The 27,770-nt window shown below is 39.3% G+C and overlaps 4 protein-coding genes across 4 annotated transcripts; 2 read left to right on the plus strand and 2 right to left on the minus strand.

Moving 5' to 3' along the window:
- Window positions 1–1,024: 1,024 nt before the first annotated feature.
- Window positions 1,025–2,703, minus strand: MELLADRAFT_59238 (family 32 glycoside hydrolase; the record flags this gene model as incomplete). Its single annotated transcript, XM_007404562.1, has 3 exons — window positions 1,025–1,409; window positions 1,595–2,249; window positions 2,640–2,703. 3 exons carry the CDS (start codon window positions 2,701–2,703, stop codon window positions 1,025–1,027), a joined length of 1,104 nt encoding a protein of 367 aa, XP_007404624.1.
- Window positions 2,704–10,860: 8,157 nt separating this feature from the next.
- Window positions 10,861–13,921, plus strand: MELLADRAFT_101976 (uncharacterized protein; the record flags this gene model as incomplete). The annotated part of the gene is made up of 5 exons (XM_007404373.1): window positions 10,861–11,223; window positions 11,359–11,947; window positions 13,203–13,320; window positions 13,821–13,842; window positions 13,892–13,921. The coding sequence occupies 5 exons, from the start codon at window positions 10,861–10,863 to the stop codon at window positions 13,919–13,921; spliced, it is 1,122 nt and encodes a 373-aa protein (XP_007404435.1).
- A 1,616-nt stretch (window positions 13,922–15,537) lies between these two features.
- Window positions 15,538–17,996, plus strand: MELLADRAFT_41764 (uncharacterized protein; the record flags this gene model as incomplete). The annotated part of the gene is made up of 5 exons (XM_007404374.1): window positions 15,538–15,843; window positions 15,926–16,006; window positions 16,081–16,163; window positions 16,239–17,055; window positions 17,122–17,996. 5 exons carry the CDS (start codon window positions 15,655–15,657, stop codon window positions 17,806–17,808), a joined length of 1,857 nt encoding a protein of 618 aa, XP_007404436.1.
- Window positions 17,997–25,586: 7,590 nt separating this feature from the next.
- On the minus strand, window positions 25,587–27,770 carry MELLADRAFT_76551 (uncharacterized protein; the record flags this gene model as incomplete). Its single annotated transcript, XM_007404561.1, has 7 exons — window positions 25,587–26,336; window positions 26,432–26,515; window positions 26,798–26,995; window positions 27,302–27,370; window positions 27,453–27,546; window positions 27,626–27,678; window positions 27,757–27,770. 7 exons carry the CDS (start codon window positions 27,768–27,770, stop codon window positions 26,045–26,047), a joined length of 804 nt encoding a protein of 267 aa, XP_007404623.1.

Raw genomic sequence — 27,770 nt, forward strand, 5'->3', positions numbered from 1 at the left:
CTCGGGCCAGGGGTGCCATTCATTTTAGAAAAAGTAATATCCCCTGTGCTTCATGGCAAGCAATGGTACTGTCATGCCTTTTGTTATGACCCTTATAGCACTGCCAGTACTTAGGCACTTATGTACTTAGCTGTTCTCATCATACTTGGCTCAGCGCACAGATAGTGCTTCCTCACTTAGCAATCTAATCTCATTACTAGATCACCCTTGAGGCTTCTCTTGCATCTCATCATTCCTCAAGTCCTATCACCTTTGAGTATCATCTGTCATTAACACAAGCCCTAGTTCTGCTCACAAAAAAATCAAGATATAAATTTGCAAACAAACCATATCCATTTCGAAGATCATATAAATAGTCACAGCTAAGAAGAAATCATTCATACCATTCAAGTGCTCCATAGCAAGGAATCTGATGATAGTCTGATTCAAGTATCAAGCTTTTTTATGATTTCTTAGTTTATTATTATGAATTGCACTTCTTTTCTAAAGATGAAAAAAAGTAAAAAAAAACAAAAAAAAAAACAAGTCCAGCAACAAAAAAAAAGTGGTGTAATAGAAAGAAAAAGATTAGAATCTTTAATCAAAAAAAAATAAAATCAATCTTTTTTTTTGTTGGAAAAAAAAATAAACACAATTGTGAATATATATATATATATATATTGTAATGAAAAAAAATTTATATATCATTGATTCTGTGAAATTATAAAAGAAAAAAAAATCAAACTTGACTATAAAAAAACAAAAGGATTTGAATGATACATTTGTGGGGGAGGGGAAAATGCTTCAACTGATGAAAGAAAATAAAAAGAAAGAAAAAGAGAAGCAAAAGAAAAACAACAACAAATGCAAATCAAAAATAGAAAAAAAAGAAAATCATAAGAAAAAGAAAAAAAAGAAGAGAACCAAATCAACAATATTTTTTTCATGAAATGATTATATATAAATAAAAAAGAAAAACACCAATTTTTTTCTTAATTTTTTTTTGGATTCATTTCATGTTTTTTTTTTTTGGTTTTCGTCATCATCAATCAAGTTTACTTTTCGATTTCCAATCATTAAACCTATCCAAAACCGAATCCGAAAGATATTCTCTTGCAATCAAATTAAAATGACTCTTTCTATTCAATGCATCTTCAGGTCCTAATTGATTTGCAGATAATAATAAATCGTCAGTTGCAATTGAAATTCTTTCATCTAAGAGATGATGCCACATATGATAAGCAAATTGATTGGGTTTGAAGGGTGATGGTTCTGGATCGGTTTCGGTCAAGGTTCCATGAACTTGTTTGAGACCTGGATCGTCCCATAGTGGCATGAAGAATGAGTGATGGTCTAGGACTGTGATGTGTGCTTGACTAGAAGTGGCATTCTTTGCTAGGGCCCATGGTAGGATCACTGAATGATAATTCCTGTTGATTTGATAGGGTGGTTAAGGGAGTTGAGGGAGATGATTGACGCGTTATGAAAAGATTAGATTTCGATGAAGGATAAGTCAATAAATTGCGTAATGTGATGGATAGTAAAAGGAGATCAGCCTCAAGTCTCTCTCATATCACACTTGATACTACAGGAACATAGAGAAGAGAACACGAACCAAATTCCACCGCCTCGGAAAGGTTGTCCTTCAAAAGTACGATATGAATCATACCAAACATCCAAAAACTTAGCACCTCTCTGTGCCACAATCACCGCATTACACAATCCATTCACAAGCGTAGGATGAAGTAAAGTGCCATCAGCCTTTTCGATTCCCATGACCATTTCTTCAGATCCTTTTAACAATTCGTCAAATGAATTTAGGACCAAGATATCCGTATCCAAATAAATCCCACCAAATCTCTGTAACATTTCTAATCTGATGACATCTGTTTTATGTGAGATATCTAAGATTGGATTCCCAAAGATACTCGTTCGATCTTCTGTTTCATGAATCTCTACACTTGGTAATCTTAACATCTCATCCCACCAAAAATTCGTTCCTGGTTCTGGTATTGTACCCTTAATCATATGAGCCATGGTTCGTTGAGGTGATATTTTAGTAATAGCTGATTTGATTGATAACCATTGAAGATAAGAGAATACGTTTTTTCCAGGTGGTACGATGTGTAGGATTGAAGGTATAGGATCGTTGGATGGTAATTCGCTGAGGTTTGATTCATCTGTATAACCGAATCGATTGAGTAAGAACGGAATTTGATGTGATGATGTGGCAGTATGATTCGTAGTAGTAGTAGATCTAAAATCATCTTCTAGATCAAGTAAGCGAGTTGGAGGACTTTCAAAGAAACTTGAGAATGGATGAGGTAAATCGAGATGAAAGAGAGATAAGATTAATAAGATAAGTCCAGAAGTTGAAAGAGTCAAAAAGAATAAAACCCAAAGTCTTCTAAATCTAAAATGAGATGAAGAAAAAGGTAAGGAATCGAAGAAATGATTAATGGATTGAGTTGGTTTTGAGAATGAGTTGATAGGTGTGATAAGTGAAGGTATTGATAAAGGTGAAGTTGATGAAGAAGTTGAAGAAGTTGAAGAAGAGGAAGAAGAAGAAGGATTAAAGTGATGAATCGGAGTTGTTGAAGTTGATATCGAAAGTAATAATTGGTCTTCTTTATCTTTGGTTGGTATTGGAGTATAATAACGAGGTAAGTGTTGTTGTTGTTGTTGTTGAGAATGTGATGAGATTGAAAGTCTTCTAATAGCCATTTTACGTTTGAGTTCTGATTGGTTTGGATTGAGTGGATTGATGGTTTGGGTTCTGATGAGTTGATGATGATTAATGAAAGTTGGAATTTTGTAAACTTTTGGAATCGGTTAATTTAGAACTTCATTTTATTTATAATCTTCACTTGGTCGTAGTTTCGATTTTCGGTTTCAAAATTAAAAAAAAATCAAATCATCAAATACATAAATTCATTCCCAGGACCCAAACACACGACATTCTAATTTCACACTGCGCTCATTTCGGTCGATTTGGGGCGGTTTTAGACTGCGACTCCCGAACTCGGTCCCACAGTTTGCCTCAATGGAATCCGTGAGAGGTTTGTTAGGTGGTGTGCGAAAAAAATACTCTGCAAAGATGAGCATTTGAAAATGGCACTTTGACAGAAGTCCCCAACAGGACCATGTTCAAAAATTGTGTTCATTTTTTATAATCCAATAATCCCCTAAAAATACAAATAGCGTATCACAGGATAGTCTATGGTTGGCGTGGAAGTGCACACAATCAACAAGTGTTGAAGTCTACTCATGTATGTCCTTTTTGTCACTTGGTTTATCTTCTCTGCATCCAACCTGATGATAGATATCTATGTAGTTCTATCAAGAAATCCCATCTTTCTTTTCAGAGGGACAGTATATCCTAACCAACTCTGACAGCTATGCATCTGTGCAACATGTTGTACCACTATTTGAATTATCACAATCTGGCACTCTTTCAGCATGTCAAATTCACTTCAACAGGTCAATTTCCAAAATTAGAATTGCATCAGAACATTGCAATGGCATCTTACACATGTGATTTGGATCCCTTCACAAGCTGAAACTATCAATCAGCAACTCAAAAGATGCTACATATGTATGTTATTGTATTTCTGCATGTGCAGTCATCCACAACATCCTGATTGTGGATGGATCAGCAATGGTAGTATTTGGTATCAACATGAACACTAAATTGGAAGCTGTAGACAACACTATGACCTAAGCTCAAATGTTGGCTTATTTGGATTCTTTGGAAAATCAATGCTGTAACTCTTGATTCTGTGTGTTTTGTATTGAGAAAGGGTATTATTGTTTTGATCACACCCTTATAACCTTCAAGAAATTTAACATACTTGTACTCACTCAATCTTTTTAAAGTCAATTTCAAACTTATGACCTTCAAGAGAATCAATATATTTCTACTCACTCAAAGTTTGGAAATTTAATTTGCACATATTTTATTTTATTTTAAATGTAATCTTTTTACTCAATGTCTTTATAGTCAGTCTAGACTTTATTTATTTTGAAACAAAACAATATCTTTTGATTTCTTCAGATTTCAATAGTTGAACCCAACAAAAGAGAGAAGTTCTTTTCAATTTCCAAATTTTAAGATGGCTTTAAAGTGGACCAAAAGAAGCGTATCACACACAATTTTTTCTTTTTGAGATTGTTGTAAATAAGCATATATCAGTTGGACAAGCAGCATATAACAACAGATAGAACCATTTTTTGAATTTTATAAATTTCATTTAATTGGATTGAACATAGTCGGACAAGAGACACATATCAGAGAGGAAATACAAATATAAAGGAATGTGAATCAAATCAAATTGATTGTGACATATTTGATATAAAACGTTTGATTTGAGCTCCTAGCTAGTCACTTTGGGTGGTGTGTGATTGAGAGGATATTCCTGTCTTGGGAATCTGGCAAAGCATCTTCAAGCTGATGGCAAGGTAGGGTCTCTACCCCTGTGTAAGGCACTGTGCTTCTGTTTGGACTTTGATATTATTGCCTTTGTTCAGATTTCAAGTTGAGCACTGTACTTGATTGAGTAGGCCGCCCACAGTACTCCCAAATTCTCTTAATATCTGCTTCAATTCCAGGCCCCAGGGTCACAAAATTCAGAGTAAACCCAAGACCCCTTGCCACCTGTGCCTAAAACTGATTTGATTGCATTCCAAAAGGTTATTGACTGTGAAATATGTGGTGGTATTGGAACTTGGCTGACCAACAACATTCTTGTCAAATAGACTTGTAACACAGCCTAAAACAGCCTTCCGGTTTTTGGATGATCAAGGAAAATATCACTCCAAGGAGAAAGACCAAGGAATACAATTGGTCATTGAAGAAGACTAATCCAAACCAAGCCAAGAGAAACAAGTTATTAGGAAAGAATCAAGATACAAAAAGAGTGCACATAAGATCCAAGAAAAGGATGAAAAAATGATCTGAGATGATGTGAATTCAAGAAATGGATAAAGAAATTGAAATGTTTTGAAGGGAGCTCAAACAGAATACAAGCCTTCAAACTCAGTGTAATACAGTTGCCAAGCCTTGATCCTTCACTGACAAGTAAAAAACAAATTGAACAAATGCCAATCAATTACATATGTTAAACTCAACAATGTCCCACACTGCTTCTTGCACACTTACTGCTTCTTGCACACTTTGAGGCTGCGCTCAAAAAGGAAACTGGCTCTAAAGCCTTGCTGCTCTTGAGGCTACCACACTTGTAACTAATTGTACCAAAGTGTCATATTGGAATTAAGTCAAGATCTGGACCAAACCATGGCATCATCTAATGGTGTAAATTCATACCTCTTTGCCTTTCTTTTCTTGCTTGCTTGTAACCTGTAAGGAACATAGTCAGAAGAAAGAACAGCTATGCCCACCCTCAATCCTAATTTTCCTGGTTGATCTGGTGGTTGGTAATAGATGTTCAAGTGGAGTGTTCAGTGGTGTGAGTTTTGTCTTTGAACAGTTGCCTGCTCTTCTGAGCTCAAAGGACATTTTGCCACTTGTCCTGTCCTAAAGAAACATGCAGACATGGATGTGTGCCAGATTCTATGGTTCTCAGAGTTGTGCTGGTTTTTTGGTTGGGACACACCTCATTACAAATGTCTTTTTGTGGAGTGTGGGAAAACTTTCATCTTCTTACGGACACGCACTCTGATGCTGAAGCTACGCAATCCAATGCTATCAAGTGGAAGAAAGCATACAATGCTTAGATGAATATTGTGAACAAGATGAAATTATGGAAGGTAATGAACCTGAAAACTTAGTACCAATTGATCTCAAGTTGGTTTTGTGAAAAAATGTGGATGAAAGAAATCCAATCAAATTCAAAGCTAGACTAGTAGCAAAAGGATTCAACCAAAAAGAAGGCATTGAATATACCAAACCTTTTGAACCAACTGCAACTTTTGCAGGTCTGAGGATTGTGTTAACCATCACATTGTGCAAAAAGTGGCCTGTACAATCATTTGATATCACCTCAGTGTAGTTACATAGCACCATGGGTTCATTGATTTATCTCTCACCAACCTCACTCCTGACTGGATACATGAGTGAATCCCCAAAGAAAAAATCAAGTTTTACAAGCACTTCAAACACTATATGGTATCAAACAATTAGGAGTGTCATGCTGGTGGAAACACTTTGACACCATCTGGAGAGCACTAGGATATTAAATTCAGGCTTGTTTACACATTTCTTACTATCCTACTAGTTCCTATTGAGTCATTTGGTCTATTTGTTTCTGTTGTTCCGTGTTACCATTCTGTATTGCCACTAACGCTAATGTGGTGTGTGTGTGAGTCACAAAATTTAAGTGTTTGTTAACCTACGTCTAGATCAGATTGTTCTACTATATAAAGAGATGCCCACATTGTTTTGTTGTTTGCTCACTCAAACTTCTTTACTTATTTTACTCGCCACCTTCCAACAGGTGCAGACTTTCTCTCATTATTTCTATGTGATCTCAGGCCTTAAAGCACCCTTACTCACATTTATTGTGACTCTTTCAGTATCACCATCTATTATTGGATTCACATCTAGCCAATACACCCAGTCCTTATACATCTACCAACGTAAGAGGAAAACTGTTATCATCTGGCTTCACAGAAATGATAGTGCAGTGACTGGAACATCTGACAATTTCCTCTTTGAAATTGCTCAAGAACTGAAAGAGAAACTGTTGATCAAGTGGGAAAACAAATTGGATCAAATCATTGAAGTGAATGTCAATAGGAACAAAGATTGTAGCTTCACTTTGTGGCAGCCAGGTCTAACTATTTTTTAAACTCATCTCTACCTGAAAACAGGACTGTTAAGACCCCAGTGGACATCCAAAAAACACCAGCCTCTCTAGACAATGAAAAAGAACACATGGGTACTTAACATTACTTATTAGCAATTTGCAGTCCCAGTTACTTGTTTTGCAGCCACACACCCAGATATCACATATATGGTGTAGTAACTTTAGTGTAACAGACAGCAAACTATAAAGTTTCACAGAACCTTTTGTCTCAAATGACAAATGCAGAGTAAAGCTAATTGCTGAAAGAAAATGAATACATGGGGGCACAGGATTCCGCGTGAGACTATAGCTACTCTGCTAGTCTACAACAAGATCGAGAAGGAATGACCTAAGAAGGTTCAGTATCAACAAAATTAAAAGAAAGAATCAGATAAAAGAACAACTACTACTAAGTTATGAGAAAAAAAATTAAATACCTGTGTGCTTGAAAAAGAATGTAAAGAGCACGCAGTAAAGAACAGTTCAGTTTTAAGAACAAAAATTGACAGATCTTAAAATGCCACCAAGAAGAAAAAGCAAAATGGAGTAATATGATTTGTAAAGATTGAAATTGAGGGAAAAACTTTTGCTATGATAAAGAGAAGGACTCGCCAATCCTTTTTGACAATGAAAGAATCAAAAAGAGAAAGGGGGGAAACAAGAACATGAATTAGATAGGGAGAGACCCAGAAAACTTTTTCCAACACCGCTTGATTTGACCAATGTAAGTGCTAACCCCTTGTGTGTTAGTACATTTACCAACAATAACCAAGTATCACAACAGTTACACCGTACACTGCTCACGAGTCACACCTACACACCACTTCCTAGTTGAGAAATGATCTTTGAGCAACAACACAAGATGCCATATATAGAAATAAACAGTACTTGAAAGGAGGTTTCTAACACTAATATATGATATACAGTCTCAGAGGTGCCCAAAAGGCTACCCAATAGAGGAACTCAAGGGAATGATGAATGCTTCAGAATTCTACTTTGACTACCTCCATTGCTTTAAAGCTCATGATGAAGTAACCCTCAACAGAAATATAGATGTTATTCCCAGGTTGGTTTTACGCAACAAAAGACCAGCAACTGATTTTTTTTTTAAAAAAAAGAGAAAAAAAGAACCACTACGCTAACTGATATCAAATATCTCCCTTGTTGGAGGGGGCAAATTTTCAAAGCTAACAGAGAACACACAAGTATTCTGATGTAAGTAATAGCCACTGTTCTGTTGGTGATGAGGAAAGAAAGAAAAGAAAATATTAAAACAATGCCTAGAGAAGGCTCTGTATATAATGTTTTTAGTACTCCAACAACAAGAAAAAATACAACACAGCCATGTCCACTTCCCACTTCCCACTTCCCTGATTACAATTAAAAAAACTGTTTCAATCATACTCTGGCTACAAACCATTCATTTGATAAGCCTTCACTTATTTTATTTCTTCAACACTTCCTTCCTTCTATTTTTGGTGCTTCCTCCCATGATAATACATTTGTGGGATACAAAGTAGAAGCCTGGAATCAAATCCGGGTTTTTTCACAATTTGTCTTGGCTGTAGAATTAGTTTGCCCATTTTCCCAAACTAGTCCTCCAGCCAAAAAAACACTGGGGAAAGACCTGTGAATTTAGTCTGGGTTTCTACTTTGTATCCCATGATTGTACTTGCTTCCGCTTTTTTTAAAAAAAATCATCCCCTCAACATACTCTCAACTACTTGACTTCCCCAAACCCCAACACTTTCTACCCTTCTTATCCCCTATCTGACACTTGCTCTTTTGTTTCATATTCCACCCTGTGACTTCAAGGTTTGATTTACAATTTTGGTAGGCTTGTTGGCCTCTTTTCTAAGTTCTTCATTTTTTCTTTCTAAGTTTGTCACAATCATTCACCGGTTTCTTATCCTGTCCTCTCCTACTTGCCCTAGTTTTTTCACCCCATCTCTACTTATAATCTACACATTGTTATGTATACCAATATGTAGCAAAATAAAAAGGGTAAAAAAAGAAAGTTTAAATCTGAGTATATGGTTTTAGACTGTACATGTTCCTCAACTACAACTTCTACAATAATGGAGTGTGTAAATGTTAATAATTTATCAACAGATTGGGTCAAAGTTTTCAATAAGAACTATGGCAGTAGCTCTGCTGTAACCATACCACAGATCCTGAGATGATATGTTGATGTTATTGATTTCATCCTCAAGGAGTATTTTGCCTTAGACTAGTTTATGCATAACCTTTTGACTCATTTGTTTGTTCAGGATGGTTATTCAGTTGTTATGTAAAGAATAGCTGTGTTCAAACCTAACCCGGTTGCACAAAAACCCAGTATGTACACCCGGTCAACCTTTTGGCTGGACTCTGTCAAGAGCTGTCAACGGGTGTACCAGGTTTCTGTGTCAATGGGGTTAGGTTTGATTACAGCTAATATAAAAGGAAACCCCGCTTGACAATAAATTTTGCTCACCACAATGGTGAACTACCTGGCACAATTCTCCTCTGATCCACATTGTCAGCACTGCAACACAATTGAACACATCATGAGAAACATCAACACTACCAGTATCAAGAGGCTAATCATCAAACTCATTAAAATAACAGTTAACACATCTATTCACACTTATGTAGATGCCAACTGGGGTGGCAAGGGAGCACAATTTTCACATGGATTTATCACCTATTTTCTGAACTGTCCAATCTCTTGGACATCAAAAAGCTACATGCCATGTAGAACATGGACTGCAAGCTGTGATGCTGTTTGGTTGAGAAATTTAATTGAGGAATTGACTGGTGTTGGTAATGTAATAGATATGATTTGTGATGACACATGTCCACTATCCATGTTGCTAAAGATAACCCATCTAATAAAAGAACACATCATACAGATAGAAAATTTTATTACATTAACAAACAAATCTAAAACAGGCAAATGTTTCTACATTGGATCAATACCAAATCTCAACATGCAGAGATCTTCACCAAACCATTGGGACCATCACTTAACAGACAAACCTCAAAAAACCTAACACTCACCTGAACAAATTAAAACTACATTCAAATAATTTAAACATGATCCATCAATTTCATTTTATATTTTTCTATTTGATATATTTTCTTTCTTATTCAATTTTCAATTTTGTTTTTTGTTTTGCTTAAATTTCTTTGTACAGACACTGCTTCTGGTGGAAATTAATCTGTTGACAAGGTAAACAATTCCAGCCTGGCTAGCTGGTCCAAAGAATTCTCTGTTGCGGTAAGACAAATTCCAGATAACAGCTGTTCTTATATCGATATAATCTTTTGTTGTTTTCTCTTATTTTTGGTTTCACTTTTTTCACCTCGATGTCTGTGAATTGTCATGAGGGTGGTGGTCTATGTAGTCACATGACTGGCATGACTGCAGCACAGCCATATTTCATGCTGGAGGCAACAAAACTTCTCATCTCTGAATCTGAGCTTCCACATCATTTGTGGAATTCAGTTTGTTTATTTTGAATATTTATTCTTCACATCAGGTAGGAATATATCAATTGTGGAATTCAGTTTGTTTGTTTTTTGTACTCATGCATCTCTGAATATTTTTTCTTCACATCAGCTGATCTGACTGCAATACTGGTGATGGGACAGTGGGTGGCGGCGGGCTGGTGAGACTCGCGCTTCGGTCGGAGCTTTGTGTTGTAGTCTGTTCTCACGCCTACGTGGCACGACCGCGGCGCAGTCCCGATCGGTCCACTATAAGAGCTGGCAGCTCAGCATCAGCTCCGGTTCCACATCTATCTCTTGTGGAACTCGGAGCTCCTGAAGCTGAGCCTGTCTCTTATAGGTTATGATCCCTTGCTCCCATGCGTCTCGCTGAGCATTGTAATTGTCGATTATTTCGACTCTGTCTGTTGATTTTTCAACTCTGTTACCGTCAAGTTTTTGACTCCGTCAATCTGTTACCGTCGATTTTTCGACTCTGTCATCCGTATCACGTCTGTTACCGTCGACCATTCGACTCTGTTATCGTCAATCATATTTGACTCTGTTTTATCTCATCTAAATCATTATATGAAGAACTTCTCCAAGTATGCGATGTACTCCACCCGTCACACGCAATCGAGGAAGCCAACAAGGCTCACCTTCTCAACGAGGATCACCGTCTATTCGTGGGTCATCATCTCGTGGATCTCGTGGCCGAGTCAACACTCGACCTGGTGCGGAATCAGCACCACCAGGAATACCAACTAATCAGCAAGGTGAACGTTCACCTACACTCTCGGTTGGCAATCAAAACAATCCAGTCGGCAATCTACACAATCAAAGCCCACCTTTTGCTGACAATGATCAGACCATGAGACAAGACCCAGAAAATCTGTTCTCCTCAACACCTGTTGATCATAGACAACCTCCTCCTCATCCTCACTTGACTCGGACCCTTCACCCGCAGCCAGTGAGACCCCACCCTTTATCGTTTGATAACTTTATTGGCGAATCTGCCGATCAAGTTGTACATACCAGATCCGACATCCAGCTCTGATTACAACGTCTCGACAAACTCGCTCCCACTGTTGAGAACTTTACCAAGACGATGGCAAAATTGGATAGTGATGGAACCAATTTCCATACTTGGTTAGAGGAAGCAAATGCCAATATTTATTTTTTGATTGGGAAGGCGGACTACCTTAACACTCCTTCAAACCCTTCAAATCTACTTCATCCTGACATTGATCACGCTGAAAACACCATAGCGTATCGTGTAGTTTATTACTCTGTAACGACAGATCTACGAACGGTAATACGCCGTGAACAGCAATCGTTCCTTGCTCACGACGCATATCTCATCCTGTCAAATCAATTCAACAAGGCGGGAAGATCTTCTCAGCTAGCTACCTGGCAATCCATGATGAGTTCTCAAATGGACATCTTCAAGACGTCACTCTCTCAGCATCTAGAATCTTTAGATCGTTTGGCCGACGCCCTGGATCGTGATGGCTTTGTATGGACACGAGACTCGGTTATGAGTTTGGTTTATCAAGCTTCAATGCCTGATAAACCTGAGCTCAATTTTGATGCGGCCAACGCAACTCTTGACTTACGCTGGTCCTACGACAAACGTCCATACAGCAGCACGGAGATCCGAGCCGCTTTACAAACCACTCTTCTCAATCTTAAACGTCATCATACAATTAGGGTATACAAAGTTTGTTCTGGAAATTTCCAGATATCTTTTTCCAGAACACCTGAGACCTCCTGCTCTTCTGGAAAACATGCAGTGTTGGTTGTTCTAAGCTTCAGAATACCATAAGTTTAGAACACCCCCAAAAAAAAACTTCTGGTGTTCTGGGGAAACACTTCTGGAAATTTCCAGAACCATATTTGTATACCCTAAATGGATGAAGTTACCGATTCAATCTCATTATTAAGTGTATCAAAAGAAGATTCAGTTTGTCATTACTGTAATAAAACAGGCCACTGGAAAAATGAATGTCCTAGAAAGCGAGTCTCTTTTGCTCATCACTCCTCAACATCAAGCTCCAATACAACTAGACCAAATAAACACCAACCAAATTTGCCTGATCACTCGAGAAACGATCGAAAATCAAATTCAACTGAATCAAGCTCGAACACTTCAAAAACACCCTTGGCTCACACTGTTTCCGTCGATCCCGCTTATGAAGAAATCCCTATGAATCCAGATGGAACATTTCCAGGATTCTTTTCATCAGAAGGTTATATTCCACCTTCCGCTATGTCCATTCAAATTTCACCAGAAGCTTTTCTCGAAACTGAAGCTGCGGCTCGCGAAAAAGCTGAAGGATCGGACATCCCGATTGAATACTTTATGTGACACTCTTGTCATCATTTTTTTGGATCTTTACTTGTTTTTTTGTGCTTGGTCTTGATTTTCTTATTTGTCCTGAGTGTTGTCAATTTTTTTCTTTCTTTGATCTCGAAGTTATCATTTTAGAACGCCGTTATTTAAGACGTGTTTTTTTTCTAACTTTTTTTTGATCGTTTTTTATGATTTCTGTCTCTGCAATCACAACTTCCTTCCTACGTTGTTTAAAAAGGGGGATCAGTTTTTTTTCTTTTGTTTCTTTGTACGGTTGTACGCGCCTTGTCGTGGGGGGGGTGTTGTAGTCTGTTCTCACGCCTACGTGGCACGACCGCGGCGCAGTCCCGATCGGTCCACTATAAGAGCCGGCAGCTCAGCATCAGCTCCGGTTCCACATCTATCTCTTGTGGAACTCGGAGCTCCTGAAGCTGAGCCTGTCTCTTATAGGTATGCAATACATAGATCTATCTCTTGTGGAACTCGGAGCTCCTGAAGCTGAGCCTGTCTCTTATACTTTGTTCACTCTCGCGCTTGAAGCGTGCGGGAACTGAAGCACGAGAAGCAGCGGCTGTGTGAGACTTTGTTGGGTTCAGTCAGGTTCAGTCTCACCTCTGAATCTTCGATTGAGCCCTGTGCATCGGAAGAGGGGCTTATGTTAAGTCTCCAACCGGCTCGGAGTCGGCTCGGCGGGGGAAAAGTTTGGTTGTTGACGTAAGTATGTATTTATACTGATCTCATGAAGTTTGGTACTTAGGAGTTCCGCGCCAATTTGCTTGAGTGCTATTAAAGAAAACTTGGCCAAGCGTTATGAAATTGAGGGTACTGATATAAGACTGCTGATGGTTTATGAACCTACCTCTTCCTCCCTCACTTGATCACATTCACATCTCTTTTTCGTCAACCTTAACCTTCAGGTAAGTGCTTCAGCCTTTCTCCCACTCAATTCCACTTTCATCGAGCTAGCTCACTGATCTGCCTTTCCACTTTTCTCAACTCGAAAATCATATTGCTTAACATAGAATTCTTTCTGTGGAAGTCATCAACCTTTCCAAGAAACGTGATCCTTCAACAAACTCCTTCATCCAGCCATGAAATCGATAACCATATTATCGTCCATGTTACCCGCTGTTTTCCTCCTTTTCTGTCACCAGCAGATTGTTCAGGGAGAATGCATAGACTTTTGCTTGATCGACAACCAATGTTCCCCGAAGGGTAATGTCTGTTGCTTGCATGGTCAGTGTTGCATCAATGACCCATCCATATGTTACTGTTCTGACTTCAGGTTACAATTTCTAGTCGGAGAGTCACCTGAGACATTTCCCAATCAGATGTGCCCCACAGACATGCCGCTGGTGTGTCTCAGTTGCGACAACGGCGGTTGTTGTTTTTGTCCATAGTAGTAGTGGTGTCCATTGGTTGCATGATGTATATTGTTATATGCGTAGTTCCTTCCTAACATCATGACGTCACATATTGTATTCGATGATTTAACTCATACAACATTTTTTTCCCGCTTGTTGTTCTTTCTTCATCGATTTCAGTATTGTTTTCCTACAATCTCTTCTTTAGATTGTGGATCATAAGACTGGAATCTCGTCCCATTCTTTATCAGACAGGCTTCCAGAATCCACAACCCAGTTGGTCAGAGATCATCTTGCACTCCGTGTAGCTTGCTAGATAGGAATTTCTTTGTCTTCAGATCCACATTATGATCTCCTCAACATTTGTCTCATGTGCGCTCAAGTCAATATTGGCCGAAGTATTGAGCAATCCCACCTAAGCGCTTGCATGCCTATAAAATTCCAGCCCTCCTTGCAGCTAATCTCCACAAAGTTATCTCTTTGCAACTTTATAGCATTGATACTTATTGAAACAAGAAAGGTCAAAGCATCAAAGCAATTGAATATCCAAAGAAATAGAAAGAAGGATTGAATAGATTATCAAGGAGACCATGAGGATGGAACTTTGAGAACCATAGTAAGATTGAAGAAGAGTTATAATCACTATTATCATTTCAAAATGTAATTCAGTAGTTCTGTTTCACTTGAATCAGCTACTTGTGAAAGGACATATTTGTCTCAGTGCATGTGTATCAGCTTCAAGTCTTGGAATAGCACTTTCTGAGAGCGTTGAGAATAAGATCCATTATTTTTGTTACCAGAAGAACACTCATAAAATGCTGAGAACATGTTCTCTGGTACCAGCAGCAGCAGTGTCTTTTCTGTTTATTTTCAAGAGAGTATACACCAGACAGCTTTGGCTGTTAAATTATCTGCTTATCTTTTGTTATTGATTTTCACCTCTTGCAGTGGTGAGACTTTTTCAGTTCATTCATTGGATACTACACTTTTCCCTTGTACTGCCATAGTTCCAGCTTTCCTGAAGATCTCATAAGTATCAGTAGGACATTTTCAAGTAGTTCTGAATCCTGCCATAATTTCTCAAGACAAAGCAGACTCAGGAATCTCCTGGCCTGGCATTTATTTATGTTGGTCTCTAAATGTTAGACCATCACATCATGTTGCTGGGTAAGACATGGCAAGAGGAATCTTCAGAAAGTGGTACCCACTGTTAAACTGATACAACACATCTGAGGATACCATGTTGGCAGTAGAGTTGATCATGTAACAATTCAAAGTGCATATTATGGTTGGCCAGGATTGATTGCTTGGAAAAAAATGGGATTTATCAGACATCATGCTGTTGCAAGTTTCTTTTTGTGACTTCTGTTTGATTTCATCCAGATCTCATTTTGGACCTGGTGAACCAAAGGTCCAAAGTGACAGGTAACAGGTTACAGATGGGCGAAATATGCTTAAAACGGGTATTGCTGCGTTCATATGCTTTTAGAGATTGTCAGCCCAGATTCCACACTGCTGAGTTTTACTTTTTTTTGACAACGCACACACCCCGCTCCTCCAAGCAGATCTCAGCCATCTCATTCAATCTGTCATCGTCCTTACAGAGCCTGTCCGCCAGGAACTTCTTCATTCGATTTAAATCACCTTATAACTCTTTCTTGACGCAGTTTCAACTTAATCGGTCATGCCTCCAAAAAAAAATCAAAAGAAGTCCAACCAGGGCTCAAAATCAGCTTCAAAAGTTGTTTCGAAGGCAGCAACTCCTCAGACGCCTGGTACACCTTTAGAAGCCATCCCACCTCCAAAGCCCAGTACTATCGTGGTAGGAATCAACTTTGGTCAAACTGCCAGTAGCGTTTCCCTCATCAACAAAGTAAGTGCAACCACCAAATGTCATTTGATCTCGTTTTGTTTTCTTCACATATGCTGATTATGCTTCAAACATCTTTTGCCAGGACGGATCGGCTGATTGTATTGCCAACGATGATGGAGAAAGGCAGATACCCAGTGTTGTTTCTTACTCTGGTGCCCAAGTCGTACGTTACGCGGTACTCGATCATTTCTTTCCGCAGTCATTCAACGACTGATTTTGGTTTTCTGGCCCACCCAGTACATCGGTAATCCAGCTCGTCTTCAACTGGTCAGGAATCAGGCAAACACCATCGTCGGTTTCAGAAACTTGTTAGGCAAAACGTAAGTGATTGGATATATTTCATGTCCGTTCGTCTTTGCTTCCACGTCTCACGATCATGGCTGTTTGGATTGTAGCTATGAGCAGGTCAAAGACGTCAAACCTCTTTACAACTCTGCTCCATTAATCAACAAGGACGGTCAACCTGCTTACTCGATCAAGATCCAAGCCGATGAAGACTCGCCTGAATCAGCCCAAGAACATATCAAAACAGTCACTGAGATCAACACTAAATACTTGGAGACCTTGTTACAATATGCACAAGATTTCGTTGGTCGCAAACCAGACGCAGCTGTCTTCTCGATCCCAAGTTACTTTGATGCCGCCCAAATCGAAGCCCTTCGATCAATTGCGGAAGATAAACTAGGCGTCAAGGTCTTACAGTTTATCGATGAAGCTACTGCGACTGCCATTGCATATGACCTGGCCGACCTCAAGTCTGGCCGACGTGAAGCACAATCGAACGTGATTGTTTTGGATATCGGGGGTAGCACATCCACAGCGACGGCCTTATGCCGCCGGCACGGTTTATATGTTCCTCTAGCCTCTAGCACTGATACACGGATAGGTGGAAACCAATTTGACAACCAATTAATGGAATATTTCATCAAAGAGTTTAACAAGAAAAACAAAACCAATTTGAACATGTCCGACGATCAGAATCATCGTTCTTTAGTGAAACTAAGGCTTGCGGCCGAAGTTGCGAAGAAAACGCTCTCAGCGTCGAATTCAGCAAACTGTAGTGTTGACAGCTTGTTTGATGGATACGATTTCAGTGGAAGCATCAACCGTATGCGTTGCGATTTGCTTCTCAACAAACATTATGCTGGAATTGTGACTTTGATCAATGAGACCATTTCGAAGAGCGGATTGGAGAAAGAGGACTTTCACGAGGTTAGTTTTACCATTGATCATCGTGGTTGAATGGTTTGACTGACTGGCATGTCCATTGGTCAACAGCTGATTCTCGCAGGTGGCTCCGCGAAGCTGCCAAAACTTTACGATCTCGCACAAGCCCTCAATCCCCACATCCAAGTTCAATCCGCAATCGAACCGGACGAAGTCGTAGCTATCGGATGTACATTACAAGCAAGACTCAACGTGCAAAACTATCCGCTCGATTCTGAAAAATTCAAAGCCGAATTTACATCTACCTTAACGCCAGAGTGCTCTGCAGTTGAATGTTTATCGAAACCTATCGGTTTACTACTACCATCAGATGACCTCACCTCACCTCATGTGAAAGACGGCAAGCGATTTGTCACACTACTCGATGCCTTTACACCTCTCCCGATCAAACAGTCATTCCAAATTGCATTATCTAAAACTGGACAGAGTGGTCAAATCCCTATTGACATCTGGCAAGGGGTCCAGTCGTTCAAGGTCGAAGAGCCTAAGCCAAACGGACACGGTAAGAATGAGGCAGATGATGAAGAGGATGAGGATGATGAAGACGAAGAGCCTGTACGGACTCGTGTTGTTCACCCAGAGTGTGCAGTTGCTCATGTGGATGTTCAGAATGTTCAAGCTGGAGAGAACATCACAATCGTCCTGACAATCGAAAACAGACAGGGTAAAGTTCAAGTCTCAACTGGCTCAAAGGGTACTGAAAACAGTGTACAGGCTGAGTTCAGCTTAGGTTCATAATCTTGATATCCTATCTCGGTTGGCTGTGTTGTGGAACTCGGCATCTTATTTGTTCGTCCTTTAAAGAAAAATCCTATTTGTCATAGAGGGTACCTGATCTTGGGGAGTGTAATTCAATGTGAGGAATAGATGATCCTAATGAAATTGTGGAAAGTTGCAATGAAGGTACACACTCGTTCATTTGTTGGAAAAGCCGTGTGTACTCAAAACCGGGAGTTGTTACCACATGAACCACACATGTTGGATCCAAGACTTCCCATCTTGTGATTGATGGTTATCTTCTAACCAAAAATGTCTGTTGCCAAGCAGAGGGCATCGTGCATCAAAGTAGATGTCCGGACTCCAATCCTTTTGACACCAGACCATATAGATAACATACAAACAAACGGCAAGATTCTTGGCTTATAGGTGACAGCAAGAATCAATTAATTGCACTTTTTTAAAAAAAATGTCCAAGTCGCTAAAAGCATTCAAAAGACAAAGTGAGAGGAATTTGAGTTCCTCTGAGTCTTGTTGAGGGCTATTCAAAACTATCCTCAGCGGACCACATTTCGAATTTCTTGTTTTTTGCAACTTTTATAAGACTGAGGAATCTGGGTTTTGTGTTGTTGTGATTACAAGATACTGGGTCCGCGGTTTCGTGTTTCTTGCCCTGCCATACACGTATATCTTTTCACTCCAGCAAGACTCATCTCAGAGCATCCGGCTATACATAGTTTGCTTATTTTAGCGTAGAATTTTTGTTCACCAAGTCCACTTGATGCATGTGGATCACTACATATCCAGACGCTTCTCAACACCAATAAGATGTTGAATGAGAGATTAAACATGTGCCAGTCCCACTGGTATATTGAAGCCTAGGCAAGGTTTATCTGCAGGCACTTTCATTTTGATCACCCTCAACAAATTGAAGTATGTTCTGGAACCTTGGGTTGTAATTGAATATCCAGATAGTGTCAATGTAAAATTCATTGCACTTGTTGAAGACCATCTCACAGCATATTAGGCTTTCTTGACCATCCTCAACAAGATAAAGTGTCTTCTGGGATTGAAGATGTGAATTGCTTCAAGCCAGGTTGGAGTATGTTTGTACAGAATATGAAAGTTCAAAAACAAATGGTCCACTAGGGGGTTTCAAGTCAGGATATTTTTGCATGAAATCTTTATGGAATGGCCAAGTTTTGAAATTTTCTGTTTTTTTTTCTGCAAATATACAGTTGACTGTGACAGCATTTCAATTTTTTTTTACATTCATGGTGAATTTTACCATCTTGGAGAAGTTGTTGTACTGTAAAAATGCCATAAAAAATTCGACTTGAAACCCCCTACTGTGGACACAAATATTTGAAGGCCAGATTGATAATTACAGCCAACTATGCAAAAGTCAGACTTTTCAATTTTATGAAAAGTTTGCTGTGTATGGTGGCTGTGAGGTGCCACTTGAGTCAAAACCACAAAATGTTCAAGTTACATCTGAAACATTGTCCAAACGCCCTGTTGAGCGTATTCCATGCTTGAGTCCGCTGCGCTGGCACCACCAACATATTTACCTTGGATCATTTAATACAAGGTATCCTTGGATCCCAACCCTTGGAGAAAACGTTTCCGAGGTTTTGATCCAAGGTAATCCTCAGTGCAAAAGAATACCTTAGTTCACAACCTTGAATAAAGTCTGTCCAAGGATTTGCCTCCAATGATGCTTTGGATTTCTCGACCCAAGGCATCTATGTTGGCAGTGTGGACAACACTTTGTCCATTGTCACCTCCCATGTGTGGTCAATTTGACACAGCCAACCAAATCACCACTTCCACTTGTTGTTTGCTTTATTTTGGCTACAAAGCATTAGCGGTGTACAAACCTACGACCCATCACGAAAACCCATGTCAAAAACCCATAAAAACCCAACTTTTTTTTGGGTTTTTTTCTTGGGTTTTCGTGATGGGTCTCTCTGTAAAGGTTTGAACGCCCCACCTGCCATCACATCCCAAAACATGCCTAGGGTCACAGGCCGCAGGCAGCTCCTGTCCTCACTTGATGCTTTGATACTACTACACGTCTCTCTTCTTGCATCCACCACAACCCTGACTCCGCCCACTACCTAAGTTTCCTTCCAAATTTAATTGCTTGTTTGACGATGGTGTCCTTCATGAAAACCAACCACAACGATGACGATGAAGATACCAATGACGATGATTCAGACGACAATATCGGATACGAAGAACAACTCATCATCTTTGCTTACACTGTCATGATGATATTATCCATGAACCACCGTGACTACATCCAACGGCAGAAGAGACGATTGGAAGACGATGGATCGATTTTAGATGTTCTATTGATGGTACGCGAAGAAGCCAAAAGAAGACGCTACCCACTGCCCAGACATCGCCGACCTCGTTGTAGTCAGAAGGCTCGAACGTTCCAAGCTTGGTTCGATGAGTCTGATCGTACTTGGTTCATGGCCGTAAGCTCAAGTTTCCAAGTATATACAACCTTCTGCGAATTCTATAGTTGATTGTCTTCCTTTTCCAACTTAGGCACGCATGTCAAAGGACGCCTTTACAAAACTTCTCCACCGAATCGGATGGTGTCCTATCTTTCACAATAACTCGTCTTGTAATCAGGCACCGGTCCAGTGGCAGCTGCTGGTTGCTTTGGCTAATTTAGGGTTATATGGAAATGGCGGATCCTGTAGTATGAAGGCAAAGTCATTTGACTTGTCAGGTTTGTCCGAAATCTTCTGTACTAATTTCCTGGTTCATTTTGGAACTGACGTTGGTATTTTGATTTTTGAAAGAGGGCAGCGTAGAGAATTATACTAAACACTGTATCTATGCGATCTTGGAGCTTGAGGAAGAATTTGTAAGATGGCCAGATGCAGATGAGCGAGCTGAAATTAAACAACGCATTGGTCAATCATCTTGGTTCCAAGATTGCATTGGTTTTATTGATGGAACATTAGTACCATTAGCATACGCTCCCTCGAAAAACAAGGAAGATTACTACACTCAAAAGTCCATCTACGCTTTGAACTCACTTATAATATGTGATGACCGTCGAAAAATAATGTACGCTCATCATGGTTGGTGTGGAAGTGCACACAATCAACGAGTTTTGAAGTCAACTCGTGTATGTCATTTTCTTCAGGAGCTTTATCCTATCGTCATCCGAACTGACTATAGATGTTTTAGTTCTATAAGGATATCTCATCTTTTTTTCCAAAGGAGAGTATATTGTAGCAGACTCTGGCTATGCATCAGTGGAGCATATTGTACCGGTTTATAAACGAACACAATCTGGCCCGCTTTCACCTGCTCAAACTCACTTCAACAGGTCACTTTCCAAAATTCGAATTGCCTCAGAACATTGCAATGGCATGTTACAGATGAGATTTGGATCCCTTCACGAGTTGCGACTATCGATCGGCAACTCAAAAGAAGCAAAGTATGTATGTGATTGGATTTCTGCATGCGTGGTCATTCACAACTTCCTCATTGTGGATGGGTCAGCAATGGTAGGACTTCGTATGAACACCAACTTGGAAGCTGTAGACAACACTGTCAGTCAAGCTCGCAGGTTGGCGTATTTAGACTCTTTGGGAGTGTCGCATCGTGATTGTTTGTTCCGTGCTTTTTGTATAGATAAAGGTTATTCTTGAAGTTTTTTGTGTGAGATAAGACAACATCTTTTGAAGTTTTTCCTCACTTTTCAACTCTCATCTCTCAGTTTTACAAGTTAACTTAGACACGTTTTTGTTTTAAATCGAAGATTTCTAGTTTTTTTTTGAAATCAAAAGTTGCGAAATTACTGAACCTCTTTCAGACTCGATATATTTCAAATTTAAGAGAGAGAAACTTGGACTACATCATACATCAGGTAGAGAGCCAATAGAATGATCTTCATCATTCCAATACGTTTTGGTTTTTTTCAATCAAGACTATTCAGAAAACAAAAGAACAAAAGCACTACAGATGAAGGTGAATCATAAAATCACTTCTTCGATTTCACACTTAATTTTATATTTAAGCAATTTCAGACGTGTGCATTTGAGATGCCGTTGAAGAGGAATTAGTCTCAGACAATTGATTTGAGCTATGAGAAGCCTGAACATCTGGTAACGATCGCAAAGCAAGGGCCTCCGCCTCGACGGGGTCCATGTTCCCACGGATAAGATCCACTACCATCTTGCTACGAGCGATTCTTAGCTCTACATTCATCTTTGAGATTGCAATGTTTTCCTTTGAGGCCAATTCCGCAGCTCGGTTGGTGGTCATCATCTTCAACATTTCTTTGGTGAACTGGGACGTCATTCGTTCTTGGGATTGATTAGCACGGTTTTCCATTTCTTCTCGATCTTCTTTCGTGGGGAGACGATTCAGCATTGAAAAAACATCTGTAGACATTTGAGGGGACTCTTTTGTGTTGGTAGAGAAAGGGATATCCCTCGGGTTGCTTCGGAGACGCTTGCTAGACGGATTACAAGGAGTGTTTGGCCGAGACTGTTTGGTTTGAGTGCCTTGAAGGCTCGGTCGGGCTAGTTCTTGCGAAGATGGCAGATCGTCTTCAATTTGAAGACGTGGTGGTGTATCTTCCCACGTGGGGGACACACTGCTCCCGGTGGGACTGTAAAATGGCTCATCTTGATTTAAAATCGAAGTTGATCGCTGTTCCTGGTCCCCTAGCGAATCTCTAGAAGCCAGAGGGCTGGCAGAAGGGCGATCTCAAAGTATGGGCTCCAGCTCCTTGTACCAGGGACATCGACGTAGGATCTGACTATTTCAGAAACATAGTCTTTCAGTATGAAATAAGCAAAGACCCAGATAGACACACGTACCATCAAGACTTCCGCCTTCTTCTTCACCTTTCTTAACCCTCCTCTTATTCCACTTGAACACAGCAAGCTCCTCCTTTGAAACAGTGAACTCGATATCTGCTTCGTGATTGCCTTCTCCAGTCGCTTTTCGGAGATCATCAGCGTGGTGGAACCACGCTACAAGGGCCCCAATCTACATATCGAGATGAAAAGGTAAGACAAATGATGATCCAGTGACTTGAATCCCGCACACTTACTTTCTTTTCACACTCTCTACCTCCTCTGTCTGCATGCCCCTTGGAAACAAGGTAAGCAGCAACTCGTTCACGAACCACACTCTTCTGTTGTGTTCGCCAAGCGTTGTAGTTCTCAAACACGCTGCACCATTCAGCAATTAAATCTATGTCTGATTTACCGTCACTTTCTTCAGGGGTGAACCAACATTTTCTCGGCTTGGTGTCTCCGTTATGATCATTTTGAGTATTGGATTGAGAGTCTGGTGTAGTTTCACTTTGATTCTCGGACTTAGGTGGGGACACTTGCTTGGCTTTGGGTTTTGGAATAGGCTTTTGAGAAGGTGGTGCTGGTGTTTTTCGAGGTCGTCCTCGTGGCTTCTTAGGGGGGTCAGGAGTAGCCATGATAGGATTGGAGGTTGTAGTCTGGCTGGCTGATGGTTTGGACAAGGTGACAACTTGCTGAAGATGTGCCCAATCCGCTGGGGAAAGGGTTGGTATTACAAAGGCAGTTGAAGTTAGACTACCGTGAGAATCTGCCGTGTTGGTGCCGATCGAAATGGAAGGGTTTTGAACAGAGCTTGACAGAGGCGGAGTTGGTGTGGACGTGGGACTGTTGTCTGGAAGGTTGTGGACACTTTGGACGTGTGGCGTTGACATGGAAGGGGTAGTTGAGTCCATCTTGAACTCAACTATCTGTTTTTCTTTGATGGGTGGTCAGATCTACCAATTTCAACCCATGTGAAAAAACCTGTCGAAAAAAACCCAAAAAAAAGTTGGGTTTTTATGGGTTTTTGACATGGGTTTTTGTGATGGGTCGTAGGTTTGTACACCGCTATTGTTTTGACTTTTTAAAATTGATATTTACAGTACTCAAAGTTGTGTATACTTTGCTGTGCATAGTTTTCTTTTCTTTTTTCACAAATTCACACAACCAGGGAAGATCTTAATGACAAGATGAACCGGTAGATAAGGTCCTGATGATTCATTTAGAGAACTATTATTGTTATGACAATACTCATGATGATGCATTCAAAAATCATTGTCATCTGAAGGAAGGCATTTTTTGTAGGCCATGGGCAGAACAAATAAATTGGTTCTAGGATTCAGTTCAATACATCAGACTCTTTTTCTATGGATGGTGATCTGGACAAGGAGGCATAATGAAGCATAGCACATCAAAGGGGAAAGAAAGATGAATGGATTAACAAAATCATTCTGTCCAGTGCAGCGGACTCAGACTCTGCCCGCTCAACAGGGCTTTTGGGGGATGGTTCAATTGCAATTTTCCTTACGCCGCGAGCCCCGAGCACACGCAAGTTGGCCGTCCAAAGACCTAACCTAATGTATCTCACGCACCCACAGGCTGGCCAAACGGGCTGTCAGGCCACCACGGTTTTTTTGGAAGGTGACCTATAAAAGCTTCGGCGGCTCGATACCGTTCGCTCTTCCCAACGCCATCATCACTCTTCACCTCCTTTGCAATTCAGGCCAGACGATCGTCAATGAGTTAATCGATCATCAAATCTCACCCTCGTCCCACCATTCCTCCTCTCGGCATACTTTCCGATCCCGATCCCGATTCCTTATCTCCTTCATCATTCCCTTTCCTCATCATCCCTTTCTCTCTTTTTCTCCGAGTAAGAAACTCCACGCCAGTCAGGTTGCTCCGCACGCTTGCTGAAAGGGTCAAACCTCAATTAAATTTGATTTGACCAAAAAAAACTTTTGGAATTGATAGCCATATTGCGGACTGACCGTTACAGGTGTGGAAGATTAAATGAATAGCTCCTTGAGTTGAAGCTCGAGTACCGATTTGAATCGGAAATGCTTAGTTCTGTCATGGGATTTGGCGTTGGTGCGAACTTCTTAGTTACGGAGCTCATATTCAAATCTTTTCTTTCTTTGTTTTTTTATGATCATAATGTATTATAACTTTTATATTGTATTAAGCATTTTGAAGATAACGAAATCCCACTCTTGATCTTGCTAGAATTTCCAGCAGGATGACCATGATTTCATCCCTGGCCACAAAGCTTTTCTTCCCATCGAATATTTAAGCCGGGCAACGCTGCCCTACTCATCGCTTTCCAGCTCATCTTCAAAAGAGCGTAATCATTACAATTGGCGACTTGAGAGTGAACTTGATGAGACGACCACTTGCTCCCAACCCCTTTCCTGTCCTTGATTTCCGTGGCCCCCTATCGTTCCCAGAACATTCAGGGATTCACGTGACGTGCTAGGTGATATACCATTAAGTCCAACACGATAATGGCTACTTACGTTCCGCCGACACTTATAAAAGTTAACTCCTCAGTGATGTTTGAATTTTTCAATAGGACCTGTGGATTTGTAAGAAGGAGTTTAGGCACCTCCGATTTTAAGGCAATGATTCAAAATGGACAAGCTTGGAATTTGTCTGTGGATCGCACCTCGTGTCAATGTATAAGTATAGATCTTTAGCTGGGCGTATTTTGACCAATGAGTACCACTATTGATCAAGTGATCAAAGTTCATAATGAACAATTAAAGACATATCTTCCAAGCACATCAACATGAAAGGCACATCAATTGAAGGTGTTCTCCAATTAGACCTCTTGAATCAAGTGTAATCCAAGTAGGTAAACCTTCCAAAAAATCCTTCTCAAACAATCTGTTTTGTTAAACAAACCAAACAAATCCATCATCTCAAGCTTCAGTTTCCCAAAACTCTTTCTCTTCAACCAATTCCATCCAGTACCAACCAAATCCTTTTTCTCATACTCTTTACAAATATAAATCAATCCAATTCAATTAAAATAAAATAAATTCTAACCCTTTGATTTTGTTACAAGAAATCGAATAAATCAAGAAAAAAAAAACGAGTTCAACTAAACAAATTCCAATTCTCTTTTGAAAGATTAAATAAATTAAAGATATATATAATGAAATGAAGTAACAAAAATCTTCAACCGTTTGATCAATATGTATGAACGATTTTTTTTTCTGTTGTTTTGTGTATCCTATTTTACAAGATCCCCAAGAAAAAACCAAGAAATCCCCACAAGAAAGATCGCTCCTCGAAAGAATCAAAATAATTTACCTTCAATAAATCAATAAATCATGACCCAATAAATAATTCCAAACCCAAATCCTTTTTCATCACCAAAGATCCAAATCCAACTTTTTTACTTTGATTTTTTCAAACCTTCATCCAAAATACTCACGATCCAAATCAATCATAAACCAAAACCTAGTATCATTCATCAATCTATCCAATTCATCATTCATCGGATCCTCAATCACTCCAATCATCTTTTCATGATCTTTTAAATCTTTATCAATCCTTTCAATTGATGATTCAATCAAATCTAAATATTCACAATTCTTATTAAAATCAATCGAATGTAATCTACCAATCAAATTTCGATTAGATTGTAAATTTATATAACCTGGTATTAATTGTGAAATCCAAAGTATAAATCCTGTAGCTAATCCTAATCTAAAAAAATCAATTCCAATTCCAAAAGATAGACATCAGTTTTCATCAGATTCAAGCATCAAATCTTTCCAAAACAATCAACTCTCAATACTCACGTCACTTTATGATACTCAACATTGATTCCCAACTCTTGCATTTCTTTTCCACTCTCACCTTTCATTTTAAGATGCGGATCTAATCTACCACTAATAGTAGTCGATAAGATCGCTTCTGCATACCTACATCCTTCTCTTGCCCAATGTAATCTTGAAGTATCCATCACAATCACTTTTCCATCTTGACAAGGCCAAACTCCTGCATGCTATCATTCGCAGCCAATTGTTTTCCATTCCAAGTTCAATCACCACCACCAAAAAGAATCAAGTTTATCAATTTGAATGATAAGAAGCAAAAAACAGTTTGTTGAAAGTTGGGATTTCAAAAAAAAAACTTCACATACCATTATATAAAGATAAACATACTGATGTGGACTTCTAAGACCGAAAAACAATTCAGGTGTTTCTTCTCTCCAATGTGTAAGCCAATCATCCAATTCCTTCACTAAACCAAAAACTTCAGGTGCCACATATTTAGCTCGACGTTCATGTAACGGACCTGGATATCGTCTGCTATCTAATTTATCCTGTACATGTGCAAGTACTAAGACTAGTTCAACATGTCTAAAAATTTATCCAAAGACAAAAAGGAGAAACCAAAGATCTTAGATCGACATTCGTTCATGGGTTTTTGATAATCAACTAAGAAAAAAATCACAAACGCTTGAATCAATTTATCTGAATCGTTTGACCATTTTGACGATCTCAAAAGTTTCGCATGATCCGTAATAACTCTTCTAGGTGAACAAATCAAATACATCTTATTACTAAAAATACAAAACCTATTTCATATCATTCAAACAAAATTCATGTTAAACTTCAATCATAAATTTTCTTTCCCAACGAAAAAACTGATCATCATCAACTTACAAATGACTATAAATCACAACCAAAAGCCAAAGTCTACCTTTCTCTACCAATTCGATTTCTTTGGTATTCCTAGTATAATGAAAAGATCAAAGTCAACATCCAAAACTCAACATCAAAAGATCTAGGGTGAGATATGAAAGATTGAACAAACCCTCTTAGACTAGGATCAGTTAATTTAACAAAGACTTTATGTAAATTCAATGTTAAAGAAAGTGTCACAAAATGAGCACAGATACTATGAATACCTACGTAACCAAACATAAAAAAATCAACCATCATCACGATTTATGCATCATAACTCATTTCAAAAGGAAGATGGCTTACCATGATAGATAGCTAGGGTCATGATCCCTTTCACATCTTGATGATTATGATTTCTATTTTTTTGTTTTTTAACAAAGAATGAAGATCACAATCAAAAAGAATTCGAATGTTCTAAACTCAAAATCACATACCTGGTAGGGAACAT

Source organism: Melampsora larici-populina (genome assembly GCF_000204055.1).
Source record: "Melampsora larici-populina 98AG31 unplaced genomic scaffold MELLAscaffold_2, whole genome shotgun sequence".
NCBI classification, from domain to species: domain Eukaryota; kingdom Fungi; phylum Basidiomycota; class Pucciniomycetes; order Pucciniales; family Melampsoraceae; genus Melampsora; species Melampsora laricis-populina.